Raw genomic sequence first — 25686 nt, 5'->3', positions numbered from 1 at the left:
GCTATCTCGCTATCTTGCTAGTTAGCCATTATTAGCTCGCTAGCTAGTTCGGTTAATTAGCACACAATATGTTTCAATTATGCTCACCAATAGTGAAACATCTGCCGCTAGTTCACGACAAGTCGCTCACGTTGCATGTTGTAGTTGTCACAAAGTTCGTAGCTATATAAGTATATATATATATATATCCTCTAAAACGAACTAGTTAAAGCCAAATTAAATAACGCTCAAACCAGTATGAAAATTTGCTTTGATTTACGTGTTACGTTCTTAGGCTTTATGCTAGCTTCGTTCTCAGATTATATTAGCGAAACAAGCTAGCCATGTACTAGCTATGTGCACCCGCTGAGGCGCCAAAGACCTCCGCGACTTCTTTCCCGGCTTTATTTCCCTTTGCAATTGGAATTAATTGCAGAATGGAAGTAAAGTTTTATATAGTGGGGAACTGAAGAAACGTCGGACCACACGTACCATGGGATCGGTCCGAGGAATCGGTCGAGACAATTTGGATTTCTTTTTAATCTGCGTAGAATTGAGGAACTCTTCACTCAAACGTGGCTCTGTCGCCGGAATCGAGGCTTCGTGACGCGCAGCTGCGTAGAAGACGGACGGACGTCTGCCGCATTGTCACTTGCTGATGTGAACGTTGGGAATTTTTTTATATTATCGCAACATGATACGGGAGAGATTTCTAAACAGATATTTATGCTTATTGTTCTTATTCCGAACTCGCGTTTGGTGGACAGAATTACTAGAAGCTTCTTTTTGTCCACCATAAGCACGCACGGAAAAATCCCCTTTAAATGAGAAAAGTAATGACCCGTGATGTCCTCCAGATGGGACAGGTTTGATCTCTGCTGCCTCGCGGCATGGTGATGATATACTTAGTCTAAAAAAAAAAACGAAACCTTGTGTTGAATGTTGTTTAGCATAGCTTTAGCATGTGTGTATCGATGAATATCGATGGTGTGTGTGTGTGTGTGTGTGTCCATGTGTTGTGTATAGATCCAGCCGTGCTCCGTGTCTGTCCTCGCGTCCTCGGGCTGCACGGTTGATTTTTGGTTCATGTGCTGATGAGATATTGAGTTCCTGTGCTCCGTTATTAACCTTCCCTCCGGCTCTGTGCCTCACTGTGCTTTTGAGGAATCGCTGCTCCAGATCACATGCGTTTGTAGGAAAAGTGCCGTATTTTTAGGATTAGGTGCTGTACTATGAAAACAACGAAAAAAGACGGAGAGAGAGCGAGAGAGCTTGAGAGACAGACAGCAGGATAGTGGGAGAAAGGGTGAGACAAAAAACAAGACAGAGGGAGAGAAGACGGAGAGAAAGGTGCCAGATTGTTCATTTTCTGGATTCGATGTTGCGCCGTAGTTAGTTTCGAACCTGTAATCTGATTATTATTAGTAGTAGTAATCTGTTAATAATGGACGGATAGATAGATAGATAGACGGACGGACAGATGGATAGATAGATAGATAGAAAAATAGATGGATGGATAAATAGATAGACAGACAGACAGATGAATGAATGAGTGGATGGATAGATAGATGCATGGATGAGTGGATGGATAGATAGATAGATAGATAGATAGATAGATAGATAGATAGATAGATAGATAGATAGATAGATGGATTGAAAGATGGATGGATGGATGGATGAATAGACGGATGAATAGACGGATGGATAGATAGATGGATAGATAGATGGATTGAAAGATGGATGGATGGATGGATGAATAGACGGATGGATAGATAGATAGATGGATGGATGGATGGATGGATGTATGGATGAATAAACATAATATAAACATTTTCATGATGTTATTTTATTTTATTGAATTTAAAAACAAACAAACCAGCAAGTACATTTAGTTTGCTGTCAGATCTGGACATTTGCTACAAAAAATTTATCTTAAGTTAAAAAAAAAAAGAAATAAAAATTAAACAAACAAATAAACAAAAGCATTTTAGTTTTTTTTTTCATTGTTTGCCTGTATATTTGTTTTTTTCTTTTGTAAAGAAAAATAAAATAAACTTAAATAAGTTAACAACCAACTAAAATATGTGTTTATTTTTATTTATTTTTATTTATTTTTATTTGTTTTTTACATTTGGTTTAGTTAGTTATTGAGATATTATTATTATTATTATTATTATTATTATTATTATTATTATTATTATTATTATTATTATTATTATTATTAGATATCATTTTATTTCATTATCTTTATTTATATTAAACCTATCCTCAATGTTTTGTAGTGAATGTCCAGATCTGGAATGAACAAATGACCCGCGGCATTAAAAGTACACGAACAATATTCTTTAAAGGTGTCAGCTTCGCCGTATAGATTTCTAAGAGAAAATAAATATATAACACACGAATAAACTCAGCAAATAAAAGAAGCGTCCCTTTTCCAGGAGTCTGTGTTTTAAAGATCATTTTGTAAAATCGGAATAATCTTTACAGATCTTTATTGGAAAGGGTTTAAACGAAGGGTTCTGCCGCTGTGGAGCAGTCCTTAAGACTCGAACAGTTTACAGGTGGAAGGGGATTAATGTCAGTTACAACTGAGTTAGCACAGTAAAGAGACCTTTCTACTGACTCTGAACAACACCGGGAGAAAGACGCCTAGGCTTCCCGCTCTCCTGCGTGAACGAGCCGTAGACCTGCTGCAGGGAGGCGTGAGGACTGAAGATGTGTCCGGAGCGGTAAACTGTAACGTCTGTAACGTAAGACGTCTGAGACGGTGCTACAGGGAGACAGGAAGGACAGATGATCGTCCTCGCGGTGGAACATTACACGTAAGCGTGTCCCTTCAGACGTGACGGAGGACTTGCGGACGCCTTGGTGGAAGAGTGGAGGAACATCTCGCAGCACGAACGGACCGATCTGCTGCTGCACTGTAGTAGTTAAAGCAGCTGGAGATGCTGACTGTTCCTCCTGATATCCACCTCCACTTTATTCAGGGACTCATTCTTCCATTTCTCTTCCTCGAACGTCTGTGAAACTTCTTCAGATTATCTCTCCGTTGTTGAACCTTTTCATCTTCATACAAATATTTACACACGTTAAGACATTTGCTGGAAACGTGAGCTGAATGTGAGAGGACCTTTCTTTTTTTTTGCTGAGTTTATATATATATATATATATATATATATATAAAACTACAAGTTATTATGAGAGTGAATGAATCATTAGCGTGATGATGTATATAGCTACAGATAATCACAGCTATCGTCTCAGTCTTCATCTTGCTGAAGAGGCTGTGTGTGTGTGTGTGTGTGTGTGTGTGATATGCAGAAGCTGGGTCGCGACCCCTCCAATGAGGACTGCTTCTTCGAACTGCTCAGTAAGTTCCAGAGCAGCCGCATGGACGATCAGCGCTGCCGTCTCAGTGAGGACGCTAACGGTCAGGACACGCACAGCAATGACGACGCCGCAGACTCGGACATCAGCGACATGATCGGTCAGTCTACATTTCTCATCCACCAGTAAGAGCCGGCAGGTCAGGGAGCCGGGCTGGGCGATACAATATCAATATCCTGATCAATTCTGTCACAGTACTCTTTTTTTTACAAATCGCCAGTATGGTGCGATGCTTTATTTATTGATTTATTGTCGTTATTTTTTCAATAAAAATAATATTTTCTGAATGCAGTTGATCTGATGTTAAAATCTTTTGTAGATTGAAGTATTTAATATTGTCAGATGGGTTATATAGTTTATTTACTCCGTTAAGATTCCGCTGTTTTGCTTCCAGTTTGTTACCAAACCGAAAGATTCTCAAGTAACATAGAAACGCCTTCAAATATCGTGACAGAATTGACACGTTTTTACGTTCACGTTAACTGTTTATACTCCCGACAATCCCGGCACTTATTCTAAACATTCTTAACGAGTGTCAGTATTTATTATTATTTTAATACGCTTGCGGTCATGGTAAACGTGGTAAAGAATCATTAATGACATTAAAACATCAGGGGCTTTAAACGATTCACTAGTTAAATGGTTAACACACACACACACACACACACACACACACACACACACACACCTGTACTCTCTGGGTTCTTCACACAGACGCCAGCCTGCTGGCCTCGCCTCAGACGGAGGAGCTGTTTGATCTGATCGCCAGCTCGCAGAGCCGCAGACTGGACGACCAGCGGGTCAGCGTGGGGAACCTGCCAGGTCTCAGGATTACCCACAATAACCTGGGGCACCTGCGCACCGAAGCCGAGCCTCAGGAGCCCAGCGACGACTTCTTCAACATGCTCATCAAGTGTCAGGTGAGGGTATGAGTGCCACGCGAGCACAAGTCACAGTAGTTACAGTTTCTAGGTTTATGGCTAGGTGCAAAAGTTTGTACACCCTCTGAGAAATAGCTATACGAGACATTTAGTGCCTCTGGCTTCGCTGATGTTCCAGAAATGGTGTCTGTTAAGATAAAAAGAAAAAAAGCAAAAGTTTGCACGCCCCCCCCCAAGCTGCAATTTAAAAAAAAAAAAAAAAAGATTGACTTCTAGAGAGAGAATAAAGAGAGGGCTGTTTATGTGTGTGAGTGAGAACAGGAACTAACTCGCTTCTCCAAAATTCCACATCCTGAAATGTAACTATAAGCTGATATGTTTTTAAAAAGTTGATATGTCATTCATTATTCAAATTATCCACTTCTGCGGGACAGTCGTGTGTTACTCCTTACATATTTACCTTTAACTTATTAATATTTTCTTTTTTTTTTTTTTACAGTTCAGCTGTAATCCCCTCACCACTTGTTTAGATAGATAGATAGATAGATAGATAGATAGATAGATAGATCATTTATTTGTCCTCAAAGAGGAAATTTGTTTCCACAATTATGATTATTATTTTTATGTTTATTGTTATTTCTGTTTTTATGTTTCGATGTCGTGGCAGTCCTCCAGGATAGACGATCAGCGGTGTTCTCCTCCTGAAGGCGGTCCCCGCGCCCCCACCGTGCCGGACGAGGACTTCTTCAGCCTGATCCAGAGGGTTCAGGCCAAACGCATGGACGAACAGCGCGTCCAGCTTCCCTCCGAGAACCACTCGGATAACGAGAACGCCAGCGGAGACTCCAGCTAGACCGCGCAGAGAGCAGGAGAGAGACTGATCACGGGAAGGTTTCTGGACTATGACTGCATCGTCTGTGTGTTTGTGTACGACTGACTTCGTGCACTGTATTTGATCCGGGGTGATGTTTTTAAAGGCGCCTCCTGCGGTTCGTTAGCCACCAGCCTCTAGTGTTGTTGTAGTGCGCGCTCGCTTGCTTGCTAGCCGCTAATCAACATCCTGTACGTGTTTTAAAGTGGTGTGACGCGTTAACGTCCCCGAGCCTTTAAGTGCGCTCGGGTTTTAAGCTTTTATTCAGACGGGGTGTCGTTCCTCCGGCAGCCGTGACATGTTCGGTGTCAGTGTTGATTCAAATGATACACAATCCTTCAAAATAATTCAAAATAGGTGCTTTCTGTCTTCTGCGTTTTTTTTTTGTTTTTTTTTTTAGTAGCATGTTGTATATTTATTATTGCATCGGTGGAGAAAAAGACTGACATAACAATGACTGTGAAAAAAATGTACATTTTTTAAATGAATTAAGATAGATAAGATGATTTAACAAGTAAAAAAAAATATATAAGCTTTCAAAAGAGAAAACAAATGGACGATTGTTCTGTTTGTAAAAAAAAAACAAACAAAAAAAACTAAGCTTTTATGTTGATGATGATCGACGCTTTCGACATGCGCTAGAGCTAAATGAGCCGTGACGTAACTAAGTGGTTGCTTTTCTTGCACAAGTGTCCTAGCTATCGGGAAAAAAAAAAAAAAAAACATGGATATGTAGGCGGAGCTACAAATACCGCAGATTGATCCAAAGCTTCTTTCTCGTTTCTGATCTTCTTTTCCTCGCAGCTTTGGGAGGCAACGCCACGATTTTATCGCGTTAAATATTTTCAATTAGTTTCTGCTTTTAAAAAAAATGTGAATTCATATGGATTTTTGTATTTATTTACCCATCATTTATTTCATCCTTGGTTTTACCATACTTACTCATAAATCTTCCATTTAGTTCACTATACAGCGCCCTCCAATAATATTGGCACCCTTGGTAAATATGAGCAAAGAAGGCTGTGAAAAATGGTCTTTATTGTTTATTCTTTTGTTCAAAAAATTTCACAAAAATACTCTGCTCTCATGGATATCAAACGATTGCAAACACAACACAGGTTTATAAAAAAATATCTTTGTTAAATATAGGGGTGCAAGAATTATTGTCACCCTTTCAGTCGGTACTTTGTGCTAGTTCCCTTTGCTAAGATAACAGCTCTGAGTCTTCTCCTATAACGCCTGATGAGGTTGGAGAATACATGGCGAGGGATCTGAGAGCGTTCCTCCGTACAGAATCTCTCCAGATCCTTCACATTTTGAGGTCCACTATTAGGTTTTGAGGTTATGCTTGTGCTATTTTCTTATAGACACGCCCCATTGTGTGAAGCTCAACAACCTTTTGCTGCACATCACAGCTATATTCCTCGCTCTTACCCATTGTTATGAATGACTTAAGGAATTTGGCCTGTGTGTTCCCTCATATCCATACCCATGTGAAACAGGAAGTCATGGTTGAACAATTTCCTGTTCTAGTCACCCAGGTGTACAAATAAAATGTAATATATCAGTGGGAATATACTTCAAATATATTTGTCTCATATGAATTCATAGGGTTGCACACCTACACTTAACAAAAAATTTTTTTGTTGATAAGCCTGTGTTGTGTTTGCAGTTGTTTCATATCCATGAGAGCAGAGTATTTTTGTGAAATGTTTTTAACAAAAGATCAAAAGCTTAAACCATAAAGAAAATTTTTCACAGCCTTCTTTGCTCATATTTACCAAGGGTGCCAATATTAATGTAGGGCAGTGTACGTGCTCACTACAGTGCTAGTGTGCTAAATAACTGACATACAGACTAGTCAACTAACTGATCAGAAGAAACAGCATCAGATCGGAATGACTTCTGGGCTTCAATGCTGCTCCTAAACTCTCGTCATCGCAAGAGACTCGATCCTCACCTGATCTGATCAGTAACGAAACAGAGATTAGACAGTGATGGGGATTTAATCAGAGTGAAGCAGGAAGGGGCGTGTTCAAGTCAGAAGGGTTCCTTCTGAGTGTTTGATCTGATCTGTGTCACACCTCCTCTCAAACTTTTTTCTGCTTTATCGCCACCTGGTGGTTCTGAGGTTTAAATTCAGCTGCCATTTCTCCTCCATTTTCTTTCTTTCTTTCCTTTTCTTTGGTATTTATTTCCCCCTCTTACTTTCTATTTTTCTCCTCCATTTTCTATTTTCTTTCTTTCTTTCTTTCTTTCTTTCTTTCTTTCTTTGGTGTTTATTCCCCCCTTACTTTCTATTTTTCTCCTCCATTTTCTAATTTCTTTCTTTCTTTCTTTCTTTCTTTCTTCTTTTTTGTCTTTCTTTCTTTCTTTCATTGGTACTTATTTCCCCCTCTTACTTTCTATATTTCTCCTCCATTTTCCCATTTCTTTCTTTCTTTCTTTCTTTCTTTCTTTCTTTCTTTCTTTCTTTCTTTCTTTCTTTCTTTGTTATTTATTCCTTGTCTTACTTTCCATTTCCACCTAAATTTTCTCATTTCTTTCTTTCTTTCTTTCTTTCTTTCTTTCTTTCTTTCTTTCTTTCATTTATTTGTCTATTTACTTCTTTTCTCATTCACTCTTTATTGTTCTTTCCTCTTCTCATTTTCCCATTTGTTTCTTTCTTCCTTTTTTGCCCACTTCCTCCTCTCGTTTCTTTCTTTCTTTCTTTCTTTCTTTCTTTCTTTCTTTCTTTCGTGACCCTAACAAGTTGAAATTTTTTTTATAATGAAATATATTTACACACTTTATTAATGACCCTGTTCACCTTACGATTCTGACGTTTAACAAATGACTCGTGTCCAATAATGAAATCATTATCATATCATGTATATGATAGAAATATAAATAACTGGTAGAAATATAAATGTATTTAATTCTTCAGAATTGTGTTAAGTTGAGTACAGTGTATAAAAAAAAATAATAATTAAACTATGCTTTATATTCTAACTGAAGAGCTAACTGTAAATATTTCTAGCCAAACCTTTGGAGTTAAAGATTTAAATAATGAATATTCATATCTGAGATCAGCTGATCAGTTTGATGGGAGTTAATCTGAAATTATTCGGTATGTTTTTACAGTTCAATCACTGCCATGACGTACGTTTTTGTATTTATTTTGTGTTGTTGGACGAGTACGTCCACTTTTCAACATTTTAATAAAATGTTGATGAAAATGTAACCACTCTTTTATTCTTTATTAATATGCTTCATACGAATGACGTGCTTTATATATACTTGATTTAATTCTGTTCTACGCCGATGATGTGGAAAACGCGTCGAAATGATGATTTGATCGAGCGCTGGTTGATCTCATCAACCTCGAGCAATAATACACGTGTAAATATCTGTCATAGTGACTAGTTAAGCTATAGAGCAAAAATTTTGGCACCCTTATAGAGAAAAGACAAAAATAAGTGTAAAGAATAAACATCACACTATGATTTCTATTTAAGCCACTTGACAAACAGGTGTTTCACAAATATTGTCACCCCTACAGAATATTATCAAGAGGTTAAGATGTACCCATGGATGGGCATTTCAACAAGATAATGACCACGTACACAAGCACACATGAAGAATTGTAACAGAATCGAAAGGAATGTAAAAGTGCTTGAAAAGTGTTTGCTCTTGGAGGACTGGCCCAAGATCCTCCAAATCTTTGCTAGATGTTACGGGAAGAGATGGAATTACTAAGGTAAGGATACCAGTCATGTTTAAACCAGCACGAAAAATCGCACTCTTTAAAAAAAAAAAAAAAGTTTAAATAAAACTGTTGGGCGGAAACCCAACACTGTGAAGCATGGTGGTGGTGGCATTATATGGGGACTGGGAAACTGGTCAGTGTTGAGCGCGAGATGGATGAAGAAGGTAATCCTGGAAGAAAACCTGTTCCTGTCTGCAAGGGACTTGAGGCTGTGGGCGGAGCTTCACCTTTGAAAAGAACAACAATGCTAGGAACGCTGCCAAAGCTTCACTGGAGAATGCGTTTGAACGGCGCAGTCAAAGCCTGACTGCGAATCTGAGGCAAAAGTTATTATAAAAATAATTCACTAGCAGCAGTCTCCATCTGATCTCACAGAGGTTTGCCAAGGAGAATGGATAAATAAATTCAAGATCCAGATGTGCAAAGCTGATAGACATAACCCAGGGTGGTCAAACCTCTGTTTATTTCTTTTAATGAAACTTTGTGTGACAACACACAATATTCTTCCTCGAATTTTTAGACACGGCGATAAAAAAAAAAAAAAAAAAATCCATTTCCCTTCCAAACTGTCGCGCTACAGAACGTGGAGAAGTACTGCTGCAGTTCAAGATGCCTCATACACACATTGTTTATCATTCCAGCGCTTCCACCACTTCCTGTATGTCAGTCCAGCCTCTCTCTCTCATTTACATACACCATCTTCCTTCTTTTTCTGTTCTCAATTCACTGTCACTCCTCCTTCTCCAGGGTCGTAACAAACGGATTGCCTTCTCGCCACCACACACACACACACACACACACACACACACACAAACAAACCCTCCTCTTATTTCCCAGCAGGCTGTGCGAGAGGCTGAGCCACTCTATATAAAGACGCAAGAGGGAGAAGGAGGGGTGCGGTGCAGCAGGGAGACTCGCCGGGACAGACGGAGAGAGAGACAGACAGAGAGAGAGAGACAGACAGAGAGAGAGACAGGGAGAGAGAGACAGAGAGAGAGAGCAGATACACACCTGTGCTTTCACAGAGAGAGAGAGAGACGGAAGGCTGAGACGCCACATACACATACACACAGAACCAAGAGAGAGGTTAGTATACACACACACACACACACACACACACACACACACAGAAGAGCTTGATTAAAGGGTGGTATTAGGACAGGATTATGGTGTGGTTCAGAGAGAGCTACTGAGGCTGGACACTGTATAAACTGTGTCAACTGAAAGACAGTAATAATGTGTTGTCTATCCAGGAAGTAGAAGACCTCACGTGAAAAAAAAACCAAAACAAAACAGAAGAGAGGGATGCAAAGCGAGTGGTGTGTTTTGACAGCTGGGACTGCGGTGTCACTGAGAAGTGTGTGTGTGCCCTTGGAGCGGTTAAGGTTATGAGAACGAGCTCAGGATGAGAACGAGTCAGACTCAGTCAGAGGAAGACACCCTGCATTAACGCTGAAACTGACACTGACATTCGTATCACACGCTCGCGCGACACGTTCGACACGTTTCGTTGTTTCGTTCGTTCGTTCTTCATTACAATGCTCGTGCTCACTCTGAGTACTCACGACATGAGCCAACGGCACCGCTCTCGAGGCTCACGACCAGAGAGAACCCGCTACATGTGCGTAGCTCATGCTGGCTCTCCGCTTGGACGTCTCACACACGGCGCTCCGCTGTTGCCGTGGCAACAGCTCAAGCCCCCGAGCTGTGAAGAAGAGGGATTCCAGAAGAGTCCGGGGGTCGTGAAGGTGTCGTGGTGTCGTGATGTTGAGGACAGCTGCAGGAGAAGGGAGGCTTTTTTTAGATGAAGTGAGGAGAGGGTGGCATCGAGTGACCGGAGTCACGCGAAGTGCGCGACAGCCTGCGTACTGTACGTACTGCACAGCGTGTGAGCGTGCGTGTGTGCGTGCGTGCGAGTGTGCGTAAACAAACACTCGGAGATCACCCTAATTTTTACATAACTAAAAAAAAGGCCACTCGTGCTTTATTACTGCTGCGTTACATGGATCTGGAAAAACCTGGAAAAAAACACTTCAAGCTGGTTTTCTAATAATTGAATTTGTTATATGAGCATTAGGACACGCCTCGCTGTCTTACACATTTGCATAAATGAATATTTAATTTATGGGCGTTTCTACATAAAAGTACAGATTTGATTAACGCGTTTGTGAAAGGTCCGAATCCAGCTCTTACATCATCTCAACTTACTGACAAAGCACATGACACCTATAGATTCTTTCTTTCTTTCTTTCTTTCTTTCCTGCTTTCCTTCTTTCCTGCTTTCTTTCATTCTGTCTTTCTTGTTTCCCTTTTTATTTCCTACGCTTTTCTTTGGGTTTCACTTTATTTTTTTCCCCTCATCGTTTTTTCATTGTTTCTTTCATGCTTCTTTTATTTTTTATTTCTTCCTCTTTTTGTCTTGGTCTTTCTTTCTTTCTTTCTTTCTTTCTTTCTTTCTTTCTTTCTTTCTTTCTTCCTTCCTGCTTTCTTTCGTTCTGTCTTTCTTGTTTCCCTTTTTTCGTATTTTTTTTTCTGTAGGTTTGACATTCTCTCCCCCCCCCCCCATCTCATCTTTCTTTCTCGCTTGCTTTTTTTCTTTCTTTCTTCTTCTCGGTTCCGTCATTCCTTCTGTCCTGCTTTCTTTCATTCTTTCTTGTTTTCTTTTTTTTATTTCTTACATTTTTCTTTCTTTTACATTCTTTTTTTCTCATCTCATTTCTTCCTTCCTTCCTTCCTTCCTTCCTTCCTTAAGTAATTATTTAATTATTTAATTGCTTAATTGCTTATTTTCTTTCTTTTTTTTTTTAATTTTTAACATTTTAATGTTCTTTCTCTAAAATTCTATTTTTTAATGTTCTATGATATGTTTTTTCCTTCCCTCTTTTTCTTCCATTCTTTTCTCTCTTTTCTTTCTTTCTTTCTCATTTGGTATTCTCCCTGTGACACTTCCCCTGGGTCGGGAGTGAGAATATGGGAGGCAGGCTGGGAACAACTCAAAAGGCTCTTTATTTCCTTCACTATCACTTTCGCTTTCAGCGCTTTTATTTTCCTGTGCATACACACACATATACTCTCTCTCTCTCTCTCTCTCTCTCTCTCTCTCTCTCTCTCTCTCTCTCTCTCACACACACACACACACACACCCATAGGAGACAGTTTAGCGCTGTAAGTCCACCATGTTGCTGGGAGGTGTGAGGAAAGGGGGGAACTCGGAGGAAACCAGAGCTCCGGATGGACCCAACGGACACACCTGTCCTTTTAAAAATAAAATACAGTGTGTACACTTGGTGTTGCATTACTAAGTTAGGAACTGATTAATTCTCCAGATGGTCGTGCTGTGATGATGGTGAACGATGATGATGATGAGTGTAAGGCGAGCACAGCAGCTGTAACCGGTTCTATTTAAAGTCTTTCTAAATTCGAGCACAGCGCTGGGGTGAAGGGTGTGTGAGGAGGGTTTGGTCCATCTCCTGCTCTTACACACACACACACTTTCCTATGGCACTGTGTGTGTGTGTGTGTGTGTGTTTGTGTGTGTGTGTGTGTGTGTGTGTGTGTGTGTGTGTGTAAGGTTTCCTCTGGTTTCCTCTGGTTCACCCTCCAAACACATGCTGGTGGAATGGCAAGACTAAACTGCCCCAGCTGTGGAAGTGTGTCCTGTCCGGGGTGGACACACAGGTGTAGAGAGAGAGAGAGAGAGAGAGAGAGAGAGAGAGAGAGAGAGACAGTGCAGTTTGTTGTGTAGAGAGAGAGAGAGAGAGAGAGAGAGAGAGACAGTGCAGTATGTTGTGTAGAGAGAGAGAGAGAGACAGTGCAGTATGTTGTGTAGAGAGAGAGAGAGAGAGAGAGAGAGAGACAGTGCAGTATGTTGTGTAGAGAGAGAGAGAGAGAGAGAGAGAGAGAGACAGTGCAGTATGTTGTGTAGAGAGAGAGAGAGAGAGAGAGAGAGAGAGACAGTGCAGTATGTTGTGTAGAGAGAGAGAGAGAGAGAGACAGTGCAGTATGTTGTGTAGAGAGAGAGAGAGAGAGAGAGAGAGAGAGAGAGACAGTACAGTATGTTGTGTAGAGAGAGAGAGAGAGAGAGAGAGAGACAGTGCAGTATGTTGTGTAGAGAGAGAGAGAGAGAGAGAGAGAGAGAGAGAGAGAGAGAGAGAGAGAGAGAGACAGTGCAGTATGTTGTGTAGAGAGAGAGAGAGAGAGAGAGAGAGAGAGAGAGACAGTGCAGTATGTTGTGTAGAGAGAGAGAGAGAGAGAGAGAGAGAGAGAGAGAGAGAGAGACAGTGCAGTATGTTGTGTAGAGAGAGAGAGAGAGAGAGAGAGAGACAGTGCAGTATGTTGTGTAGAGAGAGAGAGAGAGAGAGTACAGTATGTTGTGTAGAGAGAGAGAGAGAGAGAGAGAGAGAGACAGTGCAGTATGTTGTGTAGAGAGAGAGAGAGAGAGAGAGAGAGAGAGAGAGAGAGACAGTACAGTATGTTGTGTAGAGAGAGAGAGAGAGAGAGAGAGAGAGAGAGAGAGAGAGAGAGAGAGAGACAGTGCAGTATGTTGTGTAGAGAGAGAGAGAGAGAGAGAGAGAGAGAGAGACAGTGCAGTATGTTGTGTAGAGAGAGAGAGAGAGAGAGAGAGACAGTGCAGTATGTTGTGTAGAGAGAGAGAGAGAGAGAGAGAGAGACAGTGCAGTATGTTGTGTAGAGAGAGAGAGAGAGAGAGAGAGACAGTGCAGTATGTTGTGTAGAGAGAGAGAGAGAGAGAGAGAGAGAGAGAGAGAGACAGTGCAGTATGTTGTGTAGAGAGAGAGAGAGAGAGAGAGAGAGAGAGAGAGAGAGACAGTACAGTATGTTGTGTAGAGAGAGAGAGAGAGAGAGAGAGAGAGAGAGAGAGAGAGAGAGAGAGAGAGAGACAGTGCAGTATGTTGTGTAGAGAGAGAGAGAGAGAGAGAGAGAGAGAGACAGTGCAGTATGTTGTGTAGAGAGAGAGAGAGAGAGAGAGAGACAGTGCAGTATGTTGTGTAGAGAGAGAGAGAGAGAGAGAGAGTACAGTATGTTGTGTAGAGAGAGAGAGAGAGAGAGAGAGAGAGAGAGACAGTGCAGTATGTTGTGTAGAGAGAGAGAGAGAGAGAGAGAGAGACAGTGCAGTATGTTGTGTAGAGAGAGAGAGAGAGAGAGAGAGAGAGAGAGAGACAGTGCAGTATGTTGTGTAGAGAGAGAGAGAGAGAGAGAGAGACAGTGCAGTATGTTGTGTAGAGAGAGAGAGAGAGAGAGAGAGTACAGTATGTTGTGTAGAGAGAGAGAGAGAGAGAGAGAGAGAGAGACAGTGCAGTATGTTGTGTAGAGAGAGAGAGAGAGAGAGAGAGAGAGAGAGAGACAGTACAGTATGTTGTGTAGAGAGAGAGAGAGAGAGAGAGAGAGAGAGAGAGAGACAGTACAGTATGTTGTGTAGAGAGAGAGAGAGAGAGAGAGAGAGAGAGAGTAGCAGCAGGAGTGTACATTTCCTGTACACTTATATAACTCTCACTCTCGCCCCATCTGCTCCACCTGTCCATTACACACTGGTGTAACTTGTCATCCATCCTGACTGCTTCACGTCTCACTCTTTCCACCGCACTGGCACTTTAATTGCCCCTCACACCGAGCAGGCCGGCCTCAGGCTCCATACTTGGCAAAACCCGGGTTCCCAAAGCGAGCGCTGCTGATTCAGGAGGCGAGGTGACCTTTATAAAGAGCGCAGGGTCACCGAGAGACGCATAAATCCTGGTGGTCCGGCCTCCTGATTAATTCTCCGTCTCTCCTCAGAAGTGAGAGCGTTAAAGCGCGACAACACGAGTAGTGTCTGCCATGTCTCGCTAAAAAGCAGCTAAACTCCTGCTGTAACTAGCTCGCTTTCTCTGAAGGTCAAAAGAAATGAAAATAATCAAGCATCACTTTAGACTTCCGTTTTATTCACAATACTTATCATTTACGAGGATAAAATAACAAGCTATACGTCGCGTACGTCGTGCAACGCTGTTACGGATTACGCCACTGACCACTACTGCACGCTTTACACTGCACTTGCGACCAGGAGAATCCGAAGAAAACGCCCCGTTAACACGGGATTCCTGTTCGGAAACTCGGCGTCTCCTCAACCCCGAGTTCGGCAAGTGACGTCAAATCAAAATGGCCGCTCACAGCATCAACGGTAAACACACCAGCAGCCGTTGCCTTTAAATGAGTTTTTACTGTATACACACGCTAAGGCTGAGATGTCAGTCATGCTCATTACTGTTTCAGTGATTGACAGTTGGTTACGAGGCTCCGCCCATTTGAGAGATCTCACAATCATTAGAAGGAGAAGTCATGCTTCTGGGCGGGGCAAGAGGAGAGAAGAGAAGAGCCCGCTGTCCAATAAAATCCGAGACGATTTTCGTTCGCTTTGCAAATCGCACCGCGTCACCCCGAGAGACATGGCGTCTGGGCGTGGCCCAAAACCACGCGTTAAAGCCTGTTGTCCCGTGTGCATTTTCCTTCCTTCTTTCTTTCTTTCTTTTTATTTATCCTTCTTTCTCTACCATTTCTCTCTCTCTGTTTTTCTCACTCTCATTACTTTCACTAATTTCTCCTTCTGTTTTTCTTTCTTTTCTCTTTCTTTCTTTTTCTTCTGTTACTCTCTCATTACTTTTCCCTTATTTCTATCTACCTTTTTTTCTGTTTCTCACTTTTTTCTACTTTCTTTCTTTCTCTCTTTCTATCTTTCTTTTTCCTTTTATCCTTCTTTCTTTACCATTTCTCTCTCTCAATATGTCTGACTCTCATTATACTCTCCTTTCTTTTTTCTTTCTTTCTTTCTTTCTTTATTTTTTTATCCTTCTTTAGTTATCATTTCTCTCCTGGGTTCTCTGACTCTCGTTACTTTCTTAATTATTTCTCTCTTCCTTTTCTCCTTCCTTTATCTTTCATTTTTCTGTTCCTCTCACTCTTTGCTTATTTTTCTCTTCCTTCTTCTTTCTTTCTTTCTCTTTCTTTCCTTTTCTTTTTTTTCCTTCTTTCTTTATCAGTTCTCTCTCCATTTCTCTGACTCTCGTTATATTTTCTTTTCTCCTTTTTTTGCTTTCTTGTTTTTTTAAAAAAAATCTTTATCCTTCTTTCTTCATTATTTCTCTCCTGGTTTCTCGCACTCTCTTATTACTTTCTCCATTATTTCTTGCTTACCTTTTTCCTATCTTTCTTTCTTCCTGTTTCTCTCACTTTTTTGCTTGTTTTTCTTTCTTTCTTTCTTTCTTTCTTTCTTTCTTTCTTTCTTTCTTTCTTTCTTTCTTTTTGTCCTTCTTTCTTTACCATTTCCCTCTCGGTTTCTCTGACTCTCTCATTGCTTTCTCTCTTATTTGTCGCTCCCTTTTTTTTCCTATCCGTCTTTCTTTCTGTTTCTCTCACTTTTTGCTGATTATCTTTTCCTTTTTCTTTCTTTTTGTTTGTTTATCCTTCTCTCTCTACGTGGGTGTGGCTCGGTATGACGAGTTAAAGCCTGTTGTCCTCTGAGCGTTAATCTTCGCTCCCATTAAGACACAGTTCTACCTGAATCCGTAAACACACACACACACACACACACACACACACACACACACACACACACACACACACACACACACACAGGCTGTGCGTCTGTGGGGATTTTCTCACAGATTGTGTTTAACGAAGGAACGCCACATTATCGGACCGTTCGATTCACTCCGATATCGATGAATAATACGGGACACATCTCTTCCTTTAATGTGGAAACATTTCGAGCTTCACGCGTCGTCTTAAAGCATTCGCCTGTGAGCGATTAGCTGAAGGGAACAAAGAGACGTCACAGAATTCTCTAGAACAATGTGTATCATTGTGCAAACACACAGATCACTTACACACACACGCACACACACACACACACACACACACACACACACACACACACACACACACACGCCAACTGCGGAATAAACACACCTACATGCTAACCCCAGAACAAACACTGCACCGGTTCGTTCACATTCTCACCATACACACACGGGAACATTTACCGCAGCGCAGCTGAGTTCTGGATTCTGATTGGCCAGAAGGTGTTGATTAATGTCCTATATCCCACGCTAATATTTATAATGGTCGTTTCCATAGTAACAGCTAATAACGTGTCATCGTTGCCATGGTGCAAAGTGAAGGCTGTTTATAGCTGCGAAGTGAGAACAGGAAGTAACTTGTTTCATGGGCGTTCCACACACAAGTGAGTGTAACTTTAAATGGATAAAAAGTACGACGTGTTGCCGCTCTGAGTAAGAGGAGTAAAACACTTCAGGACGTGCAGTTATAGATAACTTGAGCGTGGAACAGTAACTCCGCTGCATGACCCCAGGCTGCCGTTGATTAGTTTCCTGTAACAGCGCAGCACTCAGGGCGTTATTCCTCACAGTTCACACCGAGCTGCAGCAGGATTATGGTATTAGTGCTCGTCACTCCAGACTGCTTCATCAGCTCCTGCACCTGTCACTCTTCTCGCCTACAGGGTTCACACACACACACACACGCATGCACACACACGCATGCACACACACGCGCAAATACGCACACGCGCGCACACACACACACACACACGCTTTAAGCTATAAATGCCACCCAGGTCACATGACCCAGGCATGCAGACACAAGAGCCGAGAGATCTGTTTACTCCTGCCATCCTGCACACACACACACACACACACACACACACACACACACATTGCAGGTAAGACCCACAACACACACTAATACTACATAACATTATTTTACACTCATTTTTTTTACATTATTTTACACTCATTCGCTTTTCCTCTCGCTCTCTTTCTCTCTCTGTTCCTTTCTCTTTATGTCTCTCGCGGTTTCTCTCGCATTCTCTTTCTTTCTCTTCTTCCTTTTTTTGTTTCTCTTTCCTCCGTTATTCTTCTCTCGCTTTAGTTCCTTTTCTTCAATTTCTGTTTATTTTCTATTGCTTTCACCCCTGTTCCCCTGTTCTATTTTTACTTTCTTGCTTTTAAATTCTTTCTTCCTCTTTTTGCTTGCTCCTACTTTCTTTCTTTCTTTCTTTATATTTTGACTTATTTTTGTCTGTTCCTTACTTCCTATTCCTTCTTTCTTTATTTCTGTTCCTCTAACTCCCCATTCATTTCCCTTCATTCCTTTTTCATTCCTCTCTTTCAATTCCTTTTCTTCTTCCTTTCTCTCATTTCCCTTCCTTTCCTTCTCTCTCTTTTTAAAAAAAACTTTTTTGCTCTGTTTCTCCCACCACCGTTCCTTCCCCCTCTTTTTCCTGTCTTTTATTCTTCTTCCTTCCTTCCTTCCTTCCTTCCTTATCTTCTTTTTCTGTTGTTTCAAATCATATTTCTTTCCCCACGTCTCTCATTATCTCTCTTTCTTCTCGTTTTTCTTTTCTCGCTTGCTTTTCCCTTCTTTGCTGTCGTTCTTTTTAACCCCCGTCATGTTGAGCCTTTAATAATCCGTGAGTGAAGTGAACCGTATCTTTTATTAAAGGTCCACTATGTGACTTTTTTTAAAAGTCAAAATAAACCACGTATAGATCGTGAGTAATCGTGAGACATCATAAATCCATCTTCCGAACCGTCTTTTCGTCTTACTCTGATTCACCGAGGCGAGCCGATTATAATTATTTATATTTTAGATCTGTCGGGACGGATTTCACAGGAAATGTGTACATGTTAAAACAAACACACACACACACACACACACACACACACATGCATAATCACACACTGGTTTCCTGTGAGAATAACACACTGATGATGACATGGGGCGCGTCTCATTTCCTATATGTGCATCCTCGCTTCCTTTCCTTGCGTCTTAGCTCCGCCCCCTTAGGGTGCGATGGAAGGATTTAAGGATGGGATGCGAGAGGAGAGGAACCGAAGCGAGTCGAATGGAATATCCTCGTCTTTCTCAAGCGTCACTTCAAAGCGACCTCGCTACGCTTCCGGGATCTGCCGCCATGTTGTTGGAGCTTTGTTAATAACAACATTCTTCATGAAGCTAAATGCACTGATAGCATGTGAAATGTCTGGGTGACTCGACGATGAATTATTGAACAGTACACAAATTATTGCATCTTTTGTGCAGCTTTGCATATCCAAACATGCGAGGATCAATTCATCACAATACTCATTGTAAGCGTATTATTATTGAATTATATTCCATGCAAAATTCCATCAACATCATCAAAGGACGTTGTGTTTGAGATTGTGGCAGATGTAAAGGAGGAGGGGAATTTATACGTGCGTCGAGAAACACTTCCGCATTGGATACACCTGTGTATCTTCGCTCCTATCTCCTCTGGAAGAGGAGACACACCCTCTGTCTCACGTCTGCAAGTCCACTACACTGTGACATCACGTCTGTGTGCACTTCCTCTACTGTAGCCGCTCTGGGTTGAGGGTTTCAGCGTGTAGGAGGCGTGACAGGACACGCCACACAGCTTCACTGCTCTCTTAACAGTTAAAGTCCTGGGAATATCATAAAAATCCCGATTAAGCATAAAGAGTTCCATAGAAACATAAAACATGTAATGGAAGGATAGAGTCCAACATATTCAAAGTTTATTGTATTTTAATAATCCTGTAATGCCTTTACTCAATGTCTGTTTCTTTCTCATCCACAGGAAAATCCATAAAATCACACATCTATCACCATGGCAGGTAACACACTTTTCCTTTCAGAATATTTTAAATCCAGTATATATGCTAATGAAAGTAACTGAATTACAGTTTACAGGAAGAAATTGTTTGTGCATCTTGTCTTTAAAAGCTAGAAAAGTTGTAGACGTGAAAAAAAAAAAAATATATATACAATGTATGTATGTATGTATGTATATATGTATGTATATATGCAGTACAGGCCAACATGAAGCACTGACTTTAATTATCTTGTCTCTGGCGACATCTACTGGTCAGAGTTGTGTTTTACAATTCACCATGCAGTTGATGTTAAATTCAGATTATTTTAAATTTGATTATAATTCGAATTATAATCATTGTTATGAATTTTAAAAAGGCAGTTGACGCATGTAAAACGTACCGAAATGTTATGAGTAATAAAATATATTTTTAAATTTCATTGCAAAGTACATACTGAAGTAATAAAAGTGCCGAAATATTGTTTTCAGATCAGTCCTGAAAGTAGTCAAATGCTTCATAAAGTAAATAAGAACATTGTGGATCATTTCTTTGAAATGTATTCATTAGAATGTTTGTGTAAAAAAAAAAAACAAACAAAAAAAAAAACAACCGGTGACGTACTTACGTCTCACCCGGAAGTAAATCAGATAATTCGTTTTTCGTTCACTTTTTATTGTATGCCAAACATATTTATTGTCTGCCAAAAGTGCTGTACGTGCTATACCTTGTTTTTTTTTATGTTTTAAGAATTATTTGAACATTTTAATCTTAATCTTAATCTGATTTCTTTGCATTTACGGTCTGAAAACTACACGTCCCACGAGCACGCGCTCTCCAAGCGAGCTAGCTGGGTTAGCCAGCTAACACAAAAAGCTAACAACTCTCACGAAGTTCTTTCGTGACATTTTAGACGGTTTTTGTAAACAAGAAAACACGACTCAGTTAAAATATACGTATCGTAAGAACACTTTGTGGCACACATTTGAACATAAAGCGAGTTACAGACAACTTTATCAGTGTAAACCTCATCACAGACCCACACTAGCTTACGATTGAATTGGACCGTTCCAATATGGCGGACACGTTGACGTGTCACGTTCGCTAACAAATACGGAAGCTAGGTACTGTTGCCACGGCAACTCAGAACTTTCTAAAAATAATAAACCGAACTTTATTTGTCGTGTCGCTTGTGTAGAACAAAACTGACAGAAATATGGCATTTTGTTGTGTGCGGATCCGCTCAATACATCCTGAGGGTAAATAAATACATTAAGTCACTCTTTTTAATAGACAGAAAATATTTAAATCGCAACAGTGTTAATAAATAATTGTAATACATGTAAATCTGATAAGCGTAACAACAACAACAATAATCATTCTAATGTAATGTGACAATGTTACATGTAACAAAAATGCTCAATTTGTTAATTTATTTTACTATATTAAAGTTTATTTTTAAATGTGATATACATTATTAGAGAATATTTACATGTACACCCTTTACCTTCATAACCGTTTCCTACATTTTGTTCAAATCTATCTATCTATCTATCTATCTATCTATCTATCTATCTATCTATCTATCTATCTATCTATCTGTCTATATGTCTATCTGTGTATCTATCATCTGAAAAAAACTGTAGATAGATAGACAGATAGTAAATAAATAAATAAATATGACAGAAACTGTGGGGGTGAACACTTTTCACTCAACTCTACACGGTTCAGCTGATTTGTTGTGCTTTAATTTCCAGATAAAATTAAAGACGCCAAGATCATCTTTGTTGTGGGTAAGTATATATATGAATATGTATTTAAAATAAAGCTGACTGATATAAATATAGTCAGGTGACTGGTTCATCTATCAGCTTTGTCAGTGAGTAGGTTTAAATGTACTGACTGTAGCTGACGAAGTGATGATATGTGTTATGTATCAGACCCGGCAGTGCTGTCGTGTTTTTAAACAGTGACTCGAAGCTGTCCCTGATGAAGACTAGATGAGGACTGAAACACTGTACAGTCGTTATTTCACTATAACGTTTTGCCTCGTCACTGTATTATTCTTTACGTAATAGACTGTGTTCAGGTTCAGTTCCTTTCCTCCAATAAACGGTTCCTGTGCTCCTCAGGCGGCCCCGGCTCTGGTAAAGGCACTCAGTGCGAAAAGGTGGTGGAGAAGTATGGCTACACACATCTGTCCTCAGGAGACCTGCTGCGTGCCGAGGTTGCGTCCGGCTCTGAGAGGGGCAAACAGCTCCAGGCCATCATGCAGAAAGGAGAGCTGGTGCCTCTGGTGAGACATCTGAGAGAGAGAGAGAGGGAACCTGAAATAACATTTAATAACTCTACTTTCCAGAGCGATTTTTGTTCAGCAAAGTAACATACGAATACGTCTTTATTATTTCTGCTTGACTCTAATGTGCATGATTTTTATTAAAACAGTTCCTACGTGTCCCGGCATTTCGGATTCTTTAGAAATCCAGTATAACGGACTCTGTCTCCTCTTTCCACAGGACACCGTCCTGGACATGATCAAGGACGCCATGATCGCCAAGGCCGACGTGTCCAAGGGCTACCTGATTGACGGATACCCTCGAGAGGTCAAGCAGGGGGAGGAGTTTGAGAAGAAGGTGATGATGCACATTAAATACAGTATATATCCTGTTCATCAGCGTGTTTATCCTGGCGAATTGAAATACTCGAGTATCTGTTTGTTATGTTTGCATTCGTTTCTCTGTTCGGTATTGGGAAGGTTCGTCTTCACTTCCTGCTCTCACCACATGGGGGCAGTGAATTCACCCAAATGCAGATAACATCCAGGAAGATGGTCATGTGACAAATTATGTGCTACTTCAAAATTATTAATCAAATACAATATCAGACATGTTGATATTCCTGAGTTATAGGTAATCTGATACAAATAAATGTCATTTAAATTTTTTTATTTTTATTTATTATTTTTTTTTTACACCAAATCAAATGTTTTATTGCAATAAAAAGGTATAACAGTGAAGAACTGAAGTCAGGTGAACAGATTTTTTATTCTAATGACAGTATCTAGGTTTATATTTTACTTTGTTTAATTTGTTTAGACTCATATGTGATTGACTTTCTTTTTGTGCCATAGTAGAAAAACAACAACATTGTGATACACTATTAACGCTATTAATAATCACTGCCCTCTACTGGATATATTCAGAACTGCAGTAACGAACACACTTAAAGCCATGCTAAATTCTGAAATGGAATTATTATTATTATTATTATTATTATTATTATTATTATTATTATCTAAAGTGGTTTTGAGAAAAGGTATTCAGATACCTTTGAATACCTTTGGCTGTGAATCAGGTGGTAGAGCGGGTTGTCCACTAATCGTAGCGTAGGTGGTTCGATTCCCGGCCCACATGACTCCATATGCCGAAGTGTCCTTGGGCAAGACTCTGAACCCCAAGCTACTCCCGATGGCAAGTTAGCACCTTGCATGGCAGCTCTGCTACCATCGGTGTGTGAGTGTGTGTGTGAATGGGTGAATGAGAACCAGTGTAAAGCACTTTGGATAAAAGCGCTATATAAGTGCGCCATTTAGATATTTGTTTGGACGCCTATCAAATGTGTAGACAAACTTCTACTTCTTGATGCACCTCTGTTTTTATGATAATCTATTATTTTTTATAAAGGTACATCTGATATTTCCTGAGCTTTTAATGCACCAGTCTTACTGTGTTCGGTTCGGACAGAAATGGTTTGCTGTATTTCAGAAAATTTGGCACGACGGGCAGCGACGGGATTATTTTTCTATTATTTTATCATTATAAACCCATCAGTAATGCCTCGGCTGTGATGTTTATTTATTTGTTTTTTAGATCGGTGCTCCTGCCCTGCTGCTCTACATAGACGCGAAGTCCGAGACGATGGTGCAGAGGCTGCTGAAGCGCGGACAGACCAGCGGCCGCGCCGACGACAACGAGGAGACCATTAAGAAGCGCCTGGACCTTTATTACAAAGCCACCGAGCCCGTGATCGCCTTCTACGAGAGCCGCGGCATCGTCAGGAAGGTGAGCGATCCTCTAACAGGAAGTTACAGAATGCTGCCACTTTGATTTAGACGATGTTTGTGTATTACGCGAGCCTGCTTTTTCTGCGTCACGCCGATCGAACGTCATGTTCTCTAATCGCAGGTCTATCGTTAGAGGATCTTATACTGATTTATTGTCCTATCTTATCAGAGATCTTAATCTTTAAACGGATTAAATCACACAGACTTTACGTGAATTGTTCCTCTGTTTCTTTTTAGATCGACTCGGAGCTTCCTGTGGATGAAGTGTTCAAACAAGTTTCCCAGGCAATCGATAAGCTCAAGTAAAGAAAAAATGGTCAGATGAACTTTGCACTTTTGTCTGGGTCTTTATTCTGTAGGTTCCCCCCCTCCCTTCAAACGCCTGAAGGAGATGCCCAAAAACAAACACAAATCCACAGTAAAGCCAGTGGGAGATGCCGCCTGCCCGGTTTCACCTTAATGAATAGTTCATGCCGTTGTCACTGGAGACCGCATCAGTACTTTCTCTCCCTCCGAACACCATTTGTATTCAGAACACTTTGCGCCTGTTTACACCGCGCGTACAGTTGTCAAGGGCTTCTGCTGCGTTTTGTCTTTTGTGTAGTTTTGCTCTGACAGGCTGTACCACATGTCCACACACAGCAATCGATAGCGCTACACTTCCTGCTTTATAAGTACCACAGGCTAATGCTAACATCCACAGTTATTTACATTAGTTCTTAAAAGAAAAAGTATTCATCTTCGTACCTGCTGAAAGAATATTAAAAAGCCATTTTAGAAATGCTGCACAATATGGACATAATGTTATATTTTTATTATTATTATTTTATTGTTCTATATTGTGATAGCTGTTTTTTTTTTTTTGCATTATAGCTGCAATGTTAATGTTACCTAATGTTAGCTAGCAAGTAATAGGAGCGTATAGCCTCAAATTTAGCATTGTGCTAACTGTACATGTAAAATATTACGGAGGCCACATGCACCAGGTAGAAAAGAAAAGAAAAAACAACGATCGGTATCTCAAAATTCTGACTTGTCATCTAGAAACTTTGACACATCTTAAAATTCTGACTTGTGTTCTAGTTTTTACAGATTATCTCAACATTTTGACTTAGGAACTCGAAATTCTTACTTATTATCCCAAAGCTCTGACACATTAGCTTGAAATGATGACTTATCACAAAAATCTGGCTCATATCTAAAAACTCGACTCAAAATCCGGACATATCTCAAAATTCTGCCTTATTGTCTCAGAATTCTTACGTGATTTCAGAATTGTGACTTATAATCTCAAAATTCGGACATTATCTCAGAATAGTGTCTTATTATCTCAGAATTCTGTCTTATTATCTTAATATTCTGACATATCTCAATATTTTGTCTTATATTAAAAATATTAATAGCTTTCAAAACAGTATGGATGCTCACTTTAACACACAGAAAAAGACACACTATCAGCATCACATAAATAAATAAATAAATAAATATATCTCCCGAGAAGGCGGGAATTACAGAGAGGAGTTAAAGCAATGCAAAAGCATGATGCAGTATGAGACCATAAGCACATCATAAGGAAAGTAAAGCCGAATCCCGGACATTTTCTCGGATTTAAGACGCTTTTTTAAGGTCTGAAATAGAGGACGTATGGTCACCCTGTTTTATCTCAAAATTCGGACGTGTCAGCAACGAACTGCAGAATGTCGTCACAATTATTTTCACTGCTTGAAAAGCCCTATACATATAAAACAATTTAGATATTAAATCAACATTTCAACATACTGCTGTTGCCAAAAATACACAAAAAGAAATATTTCTTCTTTCTTTTCTATCTGGCATCAATGGGCCTCTATAAAAACATCACACACACACACATGACCTCAAATGACATCCCTGGCTCAGTAACAACATTTGTACCAAAAAAAAAGTTGAACTGAATAAATACAAATCTATATTTGAAATAAATACACGGTGGTGTAGTGTTCAGCACGCTTGCCTCGCACCCCTGGGTATGGGAGCTCGAATCCTTCCCCCGCCCTATGTGTGCGGAGCCTGCATGTTCTCCCCATGCCTCGGGGGTTTCCTCTGGGCAC

The 25686-nt window shown here is 40.3% G+C and overlaps 2 protein-coding genes across 6 annotated transcripts in view; both read left to right on the top strand.

The window, feature by feature from the left end:
- Positions 1-9956, top strand: part of gpsm1b (G protein signaling modulator 1b) — a 34412-nt gene extending 24456 nt beyond the window's left edge. For 3 of the 4 annotated variants that reach the window (XM_053677296.1, XM_053677297.1, XM_053677295.1), the window contains exons 12-14: positions 3304-3469; positions 4084-4289; positions 4918-9955. In XM_053677296.1, coding sequence (XP_053533271.1) covers positions 3304-3469; positions 4084-4289; positions 4918-5103 — 558 coding nt within the window. In that variant the 3' untranslated portion in view covers positions 5104-9955. Of the gene's footprint in view, positions 1-3303; positions 3470-4083; positions 4290-4917 lie in introns of all 4 variants that reach the window. The other variant, XM_053677294.1, reaches the window with a different exon arrangement.
- On the top strand, positions 9850-23922 carry ak1 (adenylate kinase 1). 2 transcript variants are annotated; one of them, XM_017460285.3, is made up of 7 exons: positions 9850-9955; positions 19521-19557; positions 21291-21326; positions 21666-21829; positions 22050-22166; positions 23403-23594; positions 23834-23922. In XM_017460285.3, exons 2-7 carry the CDS (start codon positions 19551-19553, stop codon positions 23900-23902), a joined length of 585 nt encoding a protein of 194 aa, XP_017315774.1. In that variant the 5' UTR covers positions 9850-9955; positions 19521-19550; the 3' UTR covers positions 23903-23922. The 2 variants fall into 2 exon arrangements, with proteins under 2 accessions (XP_017315774.1, XP_053533273.1); XM_053677298.1 differs by lacking the exons at positions 9850-9955; positions 19521-19557 and adding an exon at positions 20672-20792.
- The last annotated feature ends 1764 nt before the right edge of the window (positions 23923-25686 follow it).

Source organism: Ictalurus punctatus, chromosome 28 (genome assembly GCF_001660625.3).
Source record: "Ictalurus punctatus breed USDA103 chromosome 28, Coco_2.0, whole genome shotgun sequence".
Taxonomy (NCBI): Eukaryota; Metazoa; Chordata; class Actinopteri; order Siluriformes; family Ictaluridae; genus Ictalurus; species Ictalurus punctatus.
This window is presented reverse-complemented; position numbering and strand designations above follow the sequence as displayed.